A 17407-nucleotide genomic window follows, 5' to 3' on the forward strand; every position below is an offset into this window, starting at 1 on the left:
CTGATACTGGGAATCAGTATTTTGATCCAAGCCCAACAATTTTTTTAAATAAAGATCAGAATATACTAATTATAATGTAGCTGCTGATGTGAAACATTTCATTAATGGCCTACGATGGTATTTTCCTCATTAAGATCTATGGTCTCACTGAAATGCAATAACTTTAGCCGGCATTGTAGCAGAGAAGCAGTGCATGCGAGTTAGTACTGAATATCAACATTCACTTCAAAAAAGGAAGGCGGGTCAGGTTAAATAAGGTAAAGACATTGCAAGCAACAGCTCCACACCCAATGCAAAGCCAAAATCAATTTGATCTATCATTCCCAACACACAAAGACAAAGAATAATGCAATCTGTACAGTAAATAGATTTGCCATTCTAATAGTTAACAGCACTCAGAGGAAAGGCAAGTACCTGAGCTGGGAAACTGGAAGGCATTGTGCTGCACCTGGGGACTCAATACAGGCCCAAACTGTCCTCCCACATTTCCTATCATCCCCTGGTTAGCCAGATTCATCTGTGAGCCATGCAAGGAGCTGTGAGAGAGGAGCTGTGACCCAGGATTTGGGGACACTGGGGAGAAAGGACTGGTGGAAGGCGGTGGGGAAGTAAGCCCAGTACCATAGTTCGGAGGGAATGGGAACTGTTGTGGTGATGCCTGAGGAATCCGAGGAGTGCTCATGGCAGCTGCCATACTGCCAGAGGTTGCCATATTTGGTGGGATGTTCAAACCCTGCTGCCGCATCATGATGGTTCTCTGTTGCACCTGCTGCTGCTGTTGCTGCTGCTGTTGCTGTTGCATCAATTGTCTTTGACGCAGGTGCTGATTCAGAAGCTCACGCTGTCTCTGGGCCAGCATCTGTGCATTTATAGGTCCCTGAAGAACAAATGCAAAATATGACCCTGTCATTAACAATGTTCAATTATTTAGTAACCTTGCTGCAAATCAGTTCATAATAGGAGCTGAGTGGGTTCGCAAGTAAATCTGGAGCACCTTGTCAGTTCCCTTACCTGATGTAGGACAATATGGTGTTGAAAGTCAACGTTCAATATAACAAGAATGCCTGAAATAATTGCCTTCATCAATTAAAATAAAAGAACCATAAACAATTGTTTTTTCTCCCCCTCTCTTTTCCACCCCAAATTCTATGAATTTTCTTGAATTACATTCATAACATTACGACTTGAAAGAATAAAATTGTGTTTGCTTATGACCAAGTTACCAGCCTAAATTATTTTGGGTTTCTTATTATCTCTGCATACCACAAAAATGTTCCTGATGGGTTTTAGAGAAAAAGGTATGGTATTGTTCAATCTTTCAGCACTAATTCATTGTCCGTTAATATATCCAATTTTAAAGCAATATCAAAAATTACCATTGAAGCTGACATTTTAACCAATTTGTTTTTAATAAAACAGACTAATTATTTCATATTGGAAGCACAATTTTTATATTTTCTGATAACTGCTGAAAAATAGACTAGAGATGTGCATTTAACAGGTATGGTATGAATCTACTTTAAATGGAGTCAGCCTTATTTTCCTGATTTTTTTGTTTTGTCACTCAAACGTGCACATTCACGTCAACTATGATTTCCCAACCCCCTTTTTAAGAAGCAGCACTTTTTTAATATTAGAATCTAATTTGTAAGAATTATAAAGCAGTTCTGGTGAGGCCAGCGTTCAAATTCAGCTTGCTTGGTCCGCACAGTCAATATCGGCAGTACAGACACCAGGAAGAGGATACATTTCCCAGCTCTTCAAGTAAGATTAATAGTCCATACCCATTCCTAGAGATAAAAAGAAACCAAGCCGGCATATGGTATGCTTGCCATTATTGATCGGAGTATTGAGCATTGAGTCAGGAAGTTATGGTGCAGTTTTATAGGACTTGTTTGGGCCACATCCAGAGTACTGCATGCAGTTCTGGTCGCCCCATTAGAGGAAGCATGTGGAGGCTGGATTAGAGAGTATTAGGTATAATGAGAGTTTGACAGACTTGGATTGTTTTCTCGGGAGTATGTAAAATTGTGAGAGGCATAGAGAGGGTAGACAGGCAGGACCTTCTCAGCAGGATTGAAATATCAAACACTGCAAGGCATAGCTTTAAGGCGAGAGGGGCAAAGTTTAAAGGACAGGGGCAAGATTTTTTTCCTCACCCACACACAGAGTTGTGGGTACCTGGAACATGGCACTGGTGTTGGTGGTGGAGGCAAATATGATAGTGGCACTTAAGAGGCTTTTTGGATAGGCACATGGATGTGCAGGGAATGGAGAGATATGGATTATGTGCGAGCAGATATGATTAGTTTATCAAGATATCCAGTTGGGCACAGATATTGAGGGTTGAAGGGCCAGATCCTGTGCTGTATTGTTCCATGTTGTAGCAGGCAGCAAGTCTACAACTCTCGTCTCAATGGATATCGAAATGAACTTATTTATGAATCTAATGGGAAAATCATTATTTGAAATAAACAATAAATAGAACATGATTAAAGCATCCTAGTATTTTCTAATGCCTACCTGACCACTCATTTGTGGTGGCACGCTGGCCCTTAGAGGTAGATTCATGTTGGAGACAGTGGTGAGTGGGTTCATCAGTGGCTGTCGATTCTAGCAAAACAAATACAAATTGTGAAATTGGTTATTTGTATGAAAATGGTTAAGGTTTCAAAATAAGAAATGGAGAAGCAAAGGCCTTGTAGATGCATCTGAATTAGCACATTGCCACAGTACTTGACAATACATCATCCTTTATTACAGGAGTGGGGCTGTGGCCATTACCAACCTTTCCCTACTGCCGCAGTAGATTACTATTAGGTTTCAATCATGAACAACGGGAACGTGCTTGAGATACCGAGGGGCACAGGTCTGGTTATGTAACATGGGTACAGTTCTGAGGGGCACGTGTCTGTCACTGTAACATTGGGTCACAGTACTACTGGGCACAGGTTTGTCACTGTAACACTGGGCATAGGTCTGTCACTGTAACACTGGGATATAGTACTGGTGGACACAGGTCTGTCACTAACACAGAAAGGTGGTCACTGCGTAACAGCAATGGTGGAAATCTGCACTCGTCTAAAATAAAGGACTAGGTCTTTTTGCTGCTTAGCTCAGATAGCAAGTGCATTACCATTTGCTGTCCTTGAAGCCTTTGTTGGAGCTGAAGCCGAAGCTGATTGGGCTGGTTAGGCACCATCCCCGATGACCTCAGTGCAGGTCTTGGCTGCATCCGTAACATCGGGTATCCTGGTCGTTGCCCCATTTGATTCGCCAGAGGATGAAAATTAGGATCCTGCATGGTAGAGTAGTTTCCTTGTACTACTGTGGTCTGCGGACCATATGCCTGATTGTAGACTTGAGGCTTTTCAACCATCATTGTGGACTTCTGGCTAGGAAATGACTCTGGCTGGTGATCCACACTTTGGCTCTGAAATACAAGATTAAACTTAAAATAAAATTGTGGGCAATGGTCTTATCTCACCCTTTCCCTTAAATCCTATTTACACTTTCTAGTCTACACACATGGATATTATCACTCTTATAGTTCTGCTTTTAAATTTTGCCCCGAGCCGCTCATAATCTCTCAGCTGAACATCTTTCCACAATCTACCATTGACTACATGGACTACAGCATCTGAGTCCTCCCCCTCTTGCTCCAAGATCTTGTCTAACCCAGAAGAGACATCCTTACTCCTCCACACTGGGCAGGCAACACAGCTGTCAAGATTTACTGTATTTGTGGCAGAGAGGGACAGCTGGTAGGACTGCTGCGTCTCAGCGCCAAATATCTGGGTTTGATCCTGACTTTGGCTGGTGACCTTGATCCTGACCACTGTGACTGCGTGGGTCTCCTTCAGGTGCACCACTTTCCTCCCACATCCCAAAGACTTGTGAGTTTGTAGGTCAATGGACTCTAAGATAGATGAGTAAGCGAGATAACACAGAACTAGTGTGAACTGGTCCACACGAGTGGGCCAAAGGGCCCGTTTCCATGCTGTATCACTAAAATAAATCAGAGAAGTGTCTGCTCCTCTGCTATGTTATCCCACGTGACTACTACATTACTTTTTCTTCCCTCCATTCGAATGGTTCCTCTGCCTTGGTGCTTTGGACAGTTTGCATACTCTCCCTTTAGTCCACACCCATTATCATACAGGGGGCAAGAACCTTGCATTGTTTTACAAGAGCTAAAGCTACTCCAGATTCAGCCTCTAGATCATTACTCTGGACAGAAACATTTATTTTGGCACAAATGTAGTTAATGGAATTTAGGGTGGAAAAGTGGATTTGATTTAATGGCAGATCAGGCTTGACAATCCTCACGAATGACTCCTGCTGTTTATAGTGGAAGACTTGTGTGGCATTAGTGTACAGCTTACTGTGATAAATATTTTTGTGAACCAAATTTTACAGTACCACCTTCTTGCGCTCAATCTTTTGTGCAAGACTGAATGCTTACCTGGATAACGAGTTCAGGTATTCCGAGTGCCCGGTCAATTTCTTCCAGTCCTAGTTCATCAATATTCTTTAGTGCTGAACGTAACTGGTCTAGAATTGTGCCTTCATCATTTGGAGCTTCCGTTGGTATAGATGTACAAAGCAGGTCATCTTGAGAACTGTTGTACGACTGCCTTCTAATATTTAAAAAAATAGTAGTAATATAGCCATCTCAACAAGTTTTTACATTGCTGCATGTGATAACAACAAAATAAAATAGGTCTGGGCAAAATGATGGCTTCAGAGTAAGAAGTAAGGTTTGTGAAAGAGCTTAATGAAATAGATTAACCATATTTGGATATTTTCACATCACTGACAAAGAGACATACTTTCAAATCAATTTTCAAATTTTCTTTATTATTCATTAAGAGAAATGTTTAGCCTTTATCTATTGTTTGGGCATACTTCTTCATCCACGTTCAGCTCACATTTCCTACTTCTTGTATACCTGACCTTGAATAATGAATTCTAAGCTCTACTTTTACATGGCTTATTCAAGTTCAGGCATCAAAATCCAGTGTCCACTATTTAGGTTGTTGGCTCTCCACTGGAGTTCCTTCTTGTGCCTGACCCAGAAAGCTAGGAGATGGAGATTGGTGGGGGGGGGGGATTGAGTCATGGGGAAATTGGTGTCCAACATTTTGAAAGGGGTGATTTTGAGGGTCAGTGGTGGAATGGGGAACAAGCATTTGTGATTTGGCAAAAGGCTCATGATCCACTATTTGCGTTGTTGTTTCAGGTGGTGATGGAAGTTAGTGAGGTTCAGCATCAACATTTGTGAGGATGTGAAGTGGGTAAGAAGTAGAGTGGGGAAGAAAAAGTTAAACAAAAAAAATTGAAGACTTCATTGTCAGGTTTGGAGGCCAAATAGCAAATCAACCCTTAGGGCTTGCATAAGGGTAGGAATGATGAGCGGAGGGAGCAATCGATCAGTGCATCAAGTATCAAGTATCCTTATTATCATTCAGACTTTTCAGTCTGAACGAAATTTCGTGCCTTGCAGTCATAACATAGAATAAAATAACAAAACACACAATAAACACAGATTTAACATCCATCACAGTGAGTCCACCAGGCACCTCCTCACTGTGATGGAAGGCAAAAGTCTTAAGTCCTTGTCTCTTCCCTCCTTGTTCTCCCTCTGCGCTGAGGCGATCCAGGCCTCCGATATTGTGACCCTGCCGGGTGATGGTGAGCAAGTCCCGCGGCTGAATCCGAGCTCCGCGAATGGGCCGGTTCAAACTCCGTGGCCCGGGGAGGTCGAAGCTGCCGAAGTGGCCGCCCTCCAGTCCAGCGGACGAAGCTGTTGTTGCAGGAGCTCTGGAAAAACAGGTCATCAACCTGTGACCTGCGAGCTCCCGATGATGTCGTCCACTGGGCCCGCGGCCGAGTCTCCGAAGTCGGGTCGACGCCGCCGCAACGCCACCACAGCCCCGGTCGGCCAGCCTCGTGTTGGTAAGTCCTGGCTGGCTCTGCCTCCGGAGCCTCGAGGTCGGTTCCAGTTGGAGGCCGCCAGTTCCGCCATTAGACGGAGACGGGGGATACGACAAGAAAAGGTCGCATCCCCCCTGAAGGAAGAGACCAAAAACATGTTTCTCCCCCCCCCCCCGATGTCCCAGTCTGGTTGTCATAGTCATAGAGAGTGGAAATAGGCCCTTCGGCCCAACTTGCTCACACCAACCAACATGCCTTATCCACAAGTCAAGTCAAGTTTATTCGTCACATACACATACGAGATGTGCAGTGAAATGAAAAGTGGCAATGCTCGCGGACTTTGTGCAAAAACACAAACAAACAAACAACCAAACAAACTATAAACACAATCATAAACACACATATTCTTTTACATAATAAATATTGGAAGGAAAAACGTTCAGTATAGTTAGTCCCTGGTGAGAAAGGCATTTACAGCCCGAATGGCCTCTGGGAAGAAACTCCTTCTCAACCTCTCCGTTCTCACAGCATGGTAACGGAGGCGTTTGCCTGACCGTAGCAGCTGGAACAGTCCGTTGCATGGGTGGAAGGGGTCTCTCATGATTTTGATGGCTCTGGAGTTGCACCTCCTGATATATAGTTCCTGCAGGGGGGCAAGTGAAGTTCCCATAGTGCGTTCGGCCGAACGCACTACTCTCTGCAGAGCCTTCTTGTCCTGGGCAGAGCAATTCCCAAACCAGATGGTAATATTCCCGAACAAGATGCTTTCCACAGCCGCTGTGTAGAAGCACTGGAGGATCCTCGGAGGCACTCTGAATTTCCTCAATTGCCTGAGGTGGTAGAGGCGCTGCCTTGCCTTACTCACGAGTGCTGAGGCGTGTGATGCCCATGTCATATCCTCGGAGATGTGGACTCCCAGATATTCAAAACAGCTCACCCTATCCACAGGATCCCCATTTATCCTCAATGGAGTGTACGTCCTCGGATGATGCGCCCTCCTAAAATCCGTGATCAGCTCTTTCGTTTTTTTGATGTTCAAGAGGAGGCTGTTATCCTGCCACCAGAGTGCTAGACCAGCCACCTCCTCCCTGTAGGCCTTCTCGTCGTTGTCTGAGATCAGGCCCACCACCACAGTGTCATCAGCAAACTTAATTATTGAGTTGGAGCTGAACCTAGCCACACAGTTATGTGTGTACAGGGAGTACAATAGGGGGCTGAGGACGTAACCCTGGGGTGATCCTGTGCTCAGGGTGAGGGACTTCAATGTATTCCCTCCCATCTTGACTACCTGGGGCCTGGCGGTGAGAAAGTCCAGGACCCAGGCACACAGGGAGGTGTTGAGCCCCAATTCCAGTAGCTTCCCGGCCAGTCTGGTGGGGACTATCGTGTTGAAGGCTGAACTGAAGTCTATGAACAGCATCCTCACGTAGCCCCCCTTCCGGCTGTCAAGATGAGAGAGAGCGGTGTGCAAGACCTGGGAGACCGCATCGTCCGTGGATCTGTTCGGATGGTATGCGAACTGCAACGGGTCCATGTTCCGAGGGAGGAAGGTGCAGATGTGTTTCTTCATCAGCCTCTCAAAGCATTTCATGACTACCGGACGGTAGTCATTCAGACCGGCTGGGGAGGCATTTTTTGGTACCGGTACAATGAGGGATTTTTTGAAGCAGGCAGGGACCACGGACTTGTCCAGAGAGAGGTTGAATATTGCAGTGAGCACTGGAGCTAGCTGCGTAGCACAGGACTTGAGTACTCGCCCCGAGATGCCATCGGGGCCTGCAGCTTTCCTCGTGTTCACCCGTGTCAGAGCCCTCCTCACGTCATGCTCGGACATGAGTCCTATTTGCCTGTGTTTGGCCCATATCCCTCTAAACCCGTCCTATCCACGTACCTGTCTAATTGTTGCTGAAACATTGCGATAGCACCTGCCTCAAATATGCCTTCCGGCAGCTCGTTCCAAACACTCACTGCCCTTTGTGTGAAAAAGTCACCCTTTGGATTCCTATAAAATCTTTCCCCCTTAAACCTATACCCTCTGGTTCTCAATTCCCCTACTCTGGACAAGAGACTTTGTACACCTACCCGCTCTATTCCTCATGATTTGATACACCTCTATAAGATTATCCCTCATCCTCCTGCACTCCAGCTTGCTCAACCTCTCCCTATATTTCACACCCTTGAGTCCTGGCCACATCCTTGCAAATCTTCCCTGCACCCTTTCCTAATAAACAACATCTTTCTTATAACATGGTACTCCAAATGCAGTACATAACAGTACTCCAAATGCAGTCTCATTAATGTCTTATATAACTGCAACGTGACCTGCCAACATCTGTACTCAATACTCTAACTGAAGCCAATGTGCCAAAAGCCTTTCTGACCACCCCATCTGTTTGTGTTATCAGTTCCATGTTCATTTGAAAATGGGCCATCTCTAGACCACTTTTCTGTTTAATTATCACTTCTAGCTTTGCTCATCTTCATCACACTGTCATTTCTGTGCCATCGTTTTCTACTTTAACACCTATTACACATTTTTTAATATATATACTTTGTGAATGAATAGACTGACTTCTATGCCCCAAGCTCCAAAGGGAGTTATCCCATAAGTTCCATTCTCTCATCCTTATTTCACTGTACTTCTGTAAAGTATTAATTCACACATTCGTATCAACTCCCCTCTGGCTCTTTTGTGCCATTAGCCTGTACAAAACAATAATTTATAGAGGTAAATTAACCCAAACTTTGGCAGCTACGAGGAAACCGGAGCACTAGAGATGTAAGAACCTGCTAACTCCCCACAAGCAGCATCCAAGGTCAGGATTAAACCCGGGTCCCTGGAGCAGTGAGGCAGCAGCACTAACTGTTGTCACTGTGTTGTCCTGAGATTTAAACTTACAATTTTTTTGTTGTCCCCATAATCTATGCACCCAAAGCTAATTTAACCTTTGATGTGGAGAACTCTTAAGCTTACAGTATATCTCATTTGAACTATTTACTACTCAAATGCTTTTCTTCCTAAGATAATGCTGGAATAAAAATTACAATTCTTACCTCATTGCAATTCAAAAAATAAAATAAAGTTAGTTTTAAATAATATTGCAACTTACCGATTTTGATTAGCAAAAGGCCCCTGATCAATCGGCATTATACTGTCAGGCCAAGGTGCAGTTTGGTTTGGAGGCGCTTGTTGCTGACCATATGATGGCCCTCCCAAACCCACCTCAATTTCTGGCGACCCTAATTCACATGACAAGTAGCAGAAAAAATGCTTTTTTAAATTGGCATTTGGTAACATTGCTCGCTCTCAGAAAACAAAATTAATTTTAAAAGCTCATTAGACGGATTTCTGTAACAAAGTGAATCAATATGTTTAGATTTATTATTGTCACGTGGACAGTGAAAAACTTTGTTTCGCATACAGTTCAGATATACTATACATAAATACAATCGTCAAACTCAAGTACAGTAGATAGAGCAAGAGAAGTAAACACAAGAACTAGAAATGCTGCTACATACCCATTATTTGTGTTTGGGGCATTGATCTCTGACCGGGCTGACTGTTGGGTCTCATAGGAATACCAGATGAAGGACTGCCGATCATGCTGCCTTGCAGAGTTGCCCTGCTCATTGTAATAGATCCTGTGGTGTTTGCAGCAGAGCTTGACTGACCCCAGTCTACAGAAGCCATACTGGATCGTGGGGCTCCACTTCCCATACTACTGACCATTCCTAGGCGGAAACAAGGAGGGCTGGAGAGTAATCCTGTTTCTGAAATCCATTTTTCTTCCACAATTAGAACACACGGTTATATGCATACCCAAAACTTATGACACTACTTCTACAATTTCTTTTTGTCCATTTATTTTCAAATCTGTAATTACTGCCATACTACCATTTCTTCAAGGTAAACACATTCTCGTCGTATTTAGCACCGTAAAACATCTTGGTAAATTCTAGCAGTTTAGTCAAAATAATACTTGAATATCACTAAACATGCATTATATCTCTTCTGTGGACTAATAACACTGTAAAATCTTGCTGGCAGGAAGTGTTTCTTTATGTACCAGTGACAGGTGCCGAAGAGTGTGGATAACCCTAGCTTCCTTCCTGAGGAAGTGAATCACTTTTGCTGCTGAATACGTCAATGTTTTACTTTCCAATGAGCTCAAGATAAGTTACCAATGCCTAATAGCCAGTTTTATTACACACAAAACAATTTGTTGTGACTGAGAAATTTTAGGTATTTTTAATACGCTGGAGTACAAGGCCACAAATTATTTAATAGAGGACTCAGTAAACACGGTCGAGTCAAATTTTTTTATATTTCATAGCACAGGGAAATTACACAAATGTTTTCCGATGTTTGTCTCAAACTGCAATACATAATGGGTATACCCTATCTGGGGAAATCCTCCTCTTTCCATTATGATCAAAGAATCACGCAAATTGTGCTTCTGCTATGTAAAGCAGACCACTTCCAGCAATTTATCATAAATAAATTTTTATAAATGATCACTTTTAAAGCAGTCACTAATTAAAGTATAATTGTTGATTTATGTCATCTTAAAGCTGTATAAATTATGTGGATAATGACAGTGCCCAGTCTTAATCCAGTGAATGATTGTACACTACAGTATATCCTGCCAAGTTGTAATATTTACTTAAAATTTATCAGATGAATTAATAAAAATAATCAGGCTTACAGGACTAGCAGCATTTCAGCTTTCTGAGTTTTTGAACTTACAAAATTCTTAAGGGGTTGGACAGGCTAGATGCAGGAAGAGTGTTCCCAATGTTAGGGAAGTCCAGGACAAGGGGTCACAGCTTAAGGATAGAGGGGAAATCCTTTAAAACCGAGATGAGAAGAACTTTTTTCACACAGAGAGTGGTGAATCTCTGGAACTCTCTGCCACAGAGGGTAGTCGAGGCCAGTTCATTGGCTATATTTAAGAGGGAGTTAGATGTGGCCCTTGTGGCTAAGGGGATCAGGGGGTATGGAGAGAAGGCAGGTACGGGATACTGAGTTGGATGATCAGCCATGATCATATTGAATGGCGGTGCAGGCTCGAAGGGCCGAATGGCCTACTCCTGCATCTATTTTTTCTATGTTTCTATGTTTCTATGTTGATATAACACATGCCTCAAATGGCACTGCATATATTTGGGGTAGGTTTGGTAACCATTTCAGAAGCCTATTTTGGTTAATTAGAGTTAAATAGTAGCAGAATTAGGCCATTCGGCCCATCGAGTCTACTCCACCATTCAATCATGACTGATCTACCTTTCCCTATCCATCTCCTGCCTTCTACTCATAACCTTTGATACTCTTACTAATCAAGAACCTGACAATCTCTACTTTAAAAATACCCAATGACTTGGCCTCCACAGCCGCCCGTGGCAATGAATTCCGCAGATACACTATCCCCTGACTAAAGAAATTCCCCCGTCTCCTTTCTAAAGGTACGCCCTTTTATTCAGAGGCTGTGTCCTAGACTCGCCCACTAGTGAAAACATCCTGGTGAAGGGTGGGGAATACTGAGGAAGAGACAAATACTGCATCTTAATCATCATTTTTCTTTTGAGATAATTTCAATTAGTGGTCAACTTCACAGCAGTCACATAATTTTTAAGTAAGGCAGCCGATGTAATCTACTGAATTTACATAATAGAATGAAGAGAATACCACCTACTGCTGTTAAAATGTGCCAAATGCAATACAATTCCCCTGTTCTCCACTCAAGCATATAATGTGATTACAGACATGTTTTCAGAAAGACATTAATAAAAGAAAGATAATTAAATCTTCAGAATATCGAGTATGAAGGCAGGCACGGGTTATTGATAGGGGACGATCAGCCATGATCACAATGAATGGAGGTGCTGGCTCGAAGGGCCGAATGGCCTCCTCCTGCACCTATTTTCTATGCTCCAGAATTGTATTGCAAAGTATGGAATGGAGAGTTCCAATTATATTTCCAAGCCTAACCAAATAGACAATATGGAACACATAAATAATGTTATTATTATTTCCTGTACTTTTGGATTGGGAGTTCTGGTTTTTGACCTGGTGATGAAAGAATGGTGATGTTTTTTTCCCAACTCAGGGTAACACACTGCTTGGAAGGAAAGATAAATCACAGAGATGGTGACCCCAATTCCTGCATGTTTGGTGATTCTGCCAAAAATGTATTTGGTGAAGTGTTGTACCTCATCTTCCAGATGTTGTTGTACACAGCACATGGGGTGGGAAATCACCTACTGAAATCTGGGCTCAAACAAGAGGCTCATAGTTTCATTCCTCAGGATGTATTGAGCTAATCGAAGGGAATCATGACAGGCTACTGAAGGGAATCAATCCATTGGATTCAGCGGAGATAAAAGTCAGCCAAAGATTATATAATTAGCTTGTGTTCAACATGACATGGTGACACAGTTCCAGTACAGTAGGCGAAGGCATGATATCTCTTGACTGTGAAGCTGCATGTTGTTCACGAGGCCAAGGACAATGTTAATTTGGTTAAACCAGCAATTTGGCTAAACCAGTACCAGGCATTGTTTTATACGTACAATGCCTTTGTCCAAGTATAAAACAATACAATTTCTTCACAGTGATTAGATACCTTGTTTAGATTTTCTGACATCAGGATCTATAAGGCAGCAGTAACATGCATCAAATGTATACCCGAGACATTGCATTCAAAGGAAGTCGCCAAAAGACAGTGCAGAATTATTTAAACACTTTGCAGCTGATGTCTATTAAAACTTCATTCATCGGAGTAAAGACCCACAGCAGAAAATGACAACTACAGTAACACCTTTACATCCTCTGCCTCCAGATCCAATTGATATTATTAGAAGTTAGCAGTTGTACGGCATAAAACAAATTGTACAACTCACACTGTAAACTCCACAATGAATATATTTCCTTTACACCCCCAGATGAAAAGCAACAACTTGCATTTTTAGATGGCTTTAAACCTATTTAAAAATGTCCTAGGATTCCTCGTTAGCAAACAAGATTTGATTGAGCCACCTAGGAAAATGCTAAAATGACAATGGGCCTGATGAAATTTGAGAGTCTAAAGTAGTGTCTTGGAGGTGGAGGAGGGAGTGAGACATAAACTTTAGGGGGGCAACAGCAGAGTGTAGACTGGGTCAACACTGAGAGGAGTGAGGATAGAGAGAAGCCCGGCAAGATTAGCTCCCACTGGCCTGGCTGGATGGGGACGCAAACGAGAGAAGATGAAGCTACTGGGGTTGATACTTCTGAGGAGAGATTGGCACAGAGGGTGATTATAGGATTATCCATGGGTGGGGCAAGTATGGGGTGCTTGCAGGAGAATAAGTTCATCAAGGGGAGATGACCTGGTTGAGGTAATGATTTGGGAGACAGACTTCACAACAGGTAAAAATTGAAAGGAAGTTAACTAAGAGAGAAGAACAGAAAAGAAAAGAGGTATTTCAATTCTGACACAGGTCAATAGTCAAGAGAGTTTTATTGTCAAATGCCCCTTGGATAATCACTCTTGAGATTCAGATACAACACATGATTATTTGAGTTAAGCAAAGTTCAGCAGGTTAGTAGTTCTTTAAGTGGAGAAAAAGGAAAATCAAAATCAAATGCAGCCTAGATCTTTCATGTTTTTATGTAAAAACGATAAGATTTTTATTTCTCTTAGTTGTATTGCTAACTAGAAGTAGAAAGAGTGAAACAGAAATAGTTCTGACATAAACATACCTGCACTGGCTCCCAAACCTCCTTGGTTACCCATGACTTGCTGTGACACTACAGCAAATGGACTAATGTTTCGTATTGGTGGGAATGGTCCTGCACTTGTCTGTCCCTGCATATGGATGTCCATTCCTGTATTTCGACCTTGTTGCTGTCTGCCTGGTTGCACAGCTCGAGGGTTATTGAAAGCTGCAGTACGAGTTAAAAGAAAAACATGTGCATTGGTGAAGAACTATTAAACATTTACCTGTCAACAGGTTTAAGCAATTTTGGCTCATGGTATGACAAATACATATGGTCCTTTATTTGCTGACAATAATGGCGAGCACATAGTTGGACATTATTGCTACATCAATTTCAGATGAGGGAAGATTCACAGTAAATAGGAAGACTAGGAAACTATTCTCTGAAATGCATCTACTATGGCATTGGCTCCCAGTTCACCACTGGAGTGCACTGACTAGCACAGGGTTGTGGTATTTTGTAATAGGCTCAAAGTTAACCAAAAATGTGTTCATTCATAAATGTTTGAAAGACTTCTGCATATTTTTCCATTAACTCATGAACATAGGTATCCATTGTTGGCAAGGGATGTTCCAAAGTGCAGTGCAATTATTTGTGAAAGTGGCTGGCATCTTTAATTAGTGCACCACCATTTACTTGGCATCAATATTAAAATGGCTACATTTCCCACATCACAACAATAAGCACATCTTAAAAGTAAATCTTTGCAAAAGGACTTGGGATGTGGAAAGGCCTTGTGTAAGTGCAATTCTTGCTTGGAGTATCATGCGGCCTGCCGAAGCTCTCGCTGATATCTTCAGAGCTACTGTCTTTGGGCGGCAATCCTTACTGCTTGGCTGCTGGTTTCTTCTGCTTCCACAGCCTTGATGGAAGCTGCGACTTCTGGGGTGATACTTTTCAGTTGGCTAGGAAGTGCCCAATTTCACCCAAGTTACAGTGTAAACATAAAACGGAAAAATGGTACAGACTTTCTATTAATTTGGAAAGATGCTGAGAGGGAGGTCAAAGGACATGGGGTGCTGATGTTCTGCCAAAATGTAGGATCGGCAGGTTTGATCCTCTGTGGTAGATAGGATACAGAACTCGAAGTGTGTCTGTGTGTATTCTCAAATGCAAACAGAGTCAACGCGTCAAGAATGTCATGGAGGAGCAAAGAGGCACTTTATTTAATGTGAAGGCAGCTGCTTTACACATGCCAGCCAATTTTCAAACCAAGTTAAAAGTGAATGTTAACCGGGTCCTGCTGCCTGCAAGGTCTGAGTTATTGTCTGAGACAACTGCCAAAGGAAGTGATGACTGTAGCTGAGGTCAGGACATTAACACAGCTGAAGATGGTAGGTCTTGGATGCAGCTCTTGATTTATTCTTGCAATTACATCCTTGGGCCATAATTGTTGGTCTCTGCAGTTTCAAACTATTTCCTATGTCCCAAGTGTGACTGAAATCAATGGAATACTTCTACCTTGTCCTCACTGACCAATATTTGCAAGGCTCTTTCACGGTACAACCTTTCAAAAGTTGCGTCAATGTCAAGCCTGACATCACCAGGATTTAGCTTGTGCCCACATTTGGACCAGGCCTGTAATGAGGCTAGAATAGAGTCCTGATAGAATCCAAACTGAGTTAGTTACTGCTGCAGAACGTCTGCTCGAGAACAAAGTTTCTCAAGCAAAGCATTCTGTCCATGTTTAAGATCAGACTCTTAGGTCAACTTGCTTATCATGGACAAAACACTCTCAATTCTGAAGAAGGGTCTCGACCCGAAACGTCACCCATTTCTTCTCTCGAGAGATGCTGCCTGTCGCACTGAGTTATTCCAGCATTTTGTGTCTACACTCTCAATTTCCTGTGTTATCAAGAACAATCTTGCACAATCTTGATCCCAATAGTTGTGATTGGTTCTGAAACATAATCTGCAGCAGTGCAGGTTTTATGTTGTCGGGGTGTATGGTCTTTACTGAGTCTTGTGGACTTGGTTGCTGTTTCTTCATTCAGATTAGTTTGTCATATACACCAGAGTACAATAAAATTCATAGTTTGCATGAAGCTCAGAGTAAGCAATATTCATAATAATGAGTTATAACAGTAAATAGTGACAGACTCAAAGCAGCCGAATGGTGCAAAGATTGTAGTGCAATCTGAAGTCACGCAAAAATAAAAGTGCAATAACGAATAATCAAATGAGTTAAGAGTTAAGATGTGTGAGAGGTGATTGGTTCAGGAGTCTAATAGCAGTGGGGTACAAGCAGTTCCTAAGTTTGGCCATTAGGGGTTTCAAGCTCCTGCATCTTCTATAGAAGGTAGAAGAGAGAAGAGGGCATGGCCAGGATGACAAGCATCCTGCACAATATTTCCAGCCTTCATGATGTAACGCATCGTGAAGATGGACTGAATGGAATGAGTGATGAGATTGTGATGAACTGGGCTGCATTCACCACATTCCATCAACAGTGCAGCAGCTGCCATACCAGGCTGTAATGCATCTCATCAGAATACTTTACTATAGTCCATCTGTAGAAGTTCAAGAGAATCTTTGTGAGCATGCCACATCTTCTCAGATGCTTAAGTAAATATACCGATGTGCTATCTTGATCACATCAGTGTGAAGGGATCAGATTAGGTTGGAGTTAATATGGATCCAACAAACTTAACTGTTGACCATCTCTAATGCAGCTCCATAGATGATGAAAGGGTTGTGTTCGCAACCCCCACTTCCAAAGGTCAACAGCAAACTATTTTATCTTGTTGATATTAGAGGGCTTGGTTAATGTTCTGACACCAGGACACAAGGTTCCTGATCGCTTTCCTATAGTCCTTCTCATTGTTGATCCGGACAACAGTGGTATCAACAATGATCGATTGGCCACACAGTAACATACTCTCAATCTTGAGGAGCACCAGTGTTGAGAGTCAGGGTGGAGGAAACCTTAAGATCAATTATAACACAGAGATCTGGCATTACAAAGTCCAGAAGCCACTGGTACATGCAAGCACCAAGACCAAGCTTGATGAAGTTGATGAGCATTGCAAGTCAAAATGATTTATGAACTCAGGTCTGCAATACGGAAGGCAAAGTCAGCTTATTCTAAGAAATTGGAACAACAATTCAAAACTCATAATTCAAGAGAAGTCTGGAAAAATCTACAGAAGATGACAGACTACAAAAAACGTCCTGTTCCCATCCCAGATGAGGATCCGGAGTTACCGGAAAAACTGAACACTTTTTATGCACGCTTTGATAATGCCACCCGGCCATCTATGCCTCCCCCTCCACCTAACTCAGCACCATTCACCATCTCTGAGGAGGTAGTTAGGGCGGCCTTCAAAAATCTTAATAAAAGAAAAGCGGCAGGGCCAGACGACCTTAGCCCCGCTGCTCTCAACCACTGTGCAGCTCAGCTGGCTCCTGTGTTCACCTCCATCTTTAACACTTCCCTCAGCCAATGTAGAGTCCCGCAGTGTTTTAAATCATCCATTATCATCCCTGTGCCCAAGTCCTCCAAGGTGAGCTGTCTGAACGATTTTAGACCTGTTGCACTAACATCAGTTGCCATGAAGGCCTTTGAGCACATAGTCCTCACCCATCTGAAAACACACATTGCCCCCATCATGGACCCTTCCAATTTGCATACAGCGCCAACCGGTCTGTGGAGGATGCTATCAACTTAGCTCTTCACTACTCCCTACATCATCTGGAATCACCGAACACTTA

The 17407-nt window shown here is 42.8% G+C and overlaps 1 protein-coding gene across 1 annotated transcript in view; it reads right to left on the minus strand.

Moving 5' to 3' along the window:
- ncoa2 (nuclear receptor coactivator 2) overlaps positions 1-17407 on the minus strand; it is a 301026-nt gene that overhangs the window by 18328 nt on the left and 265291 nt on the right. Inside the window, 7 exon segments of the mRNA XM_055634454.1 lie at positions 622-877; positions 2524-2613; positions 3137-3433; positions 4466-4640; positions 9048-9177; positions 9457-9669; positions 13679-13861. Of these exon segments, the coding sequence (XP_055490429.1) occupies positions 622-877; positions 2524-2613; positions 3137-3433; positions 4466-4640; positions 9048-9177; positions 9457-9669; positions 13679-13861 (1344 nt within the window).

This window comes from Leucoraja erinacea, chromosome 4 (assembly GCF_028641065.1).
Source record: "Leucoraja erinacea ecotype New England chromosome 4, Leri_hhj_1, whole genome shotgun sequence".
NCBI classification, from domain to species: domain Eukaryota; kingdom Metazoa; phylum Chordata; class Chondrichthyes; order Rajiformes; family Rajidae; genus Leucoraja; species Leucoraja erinaceus.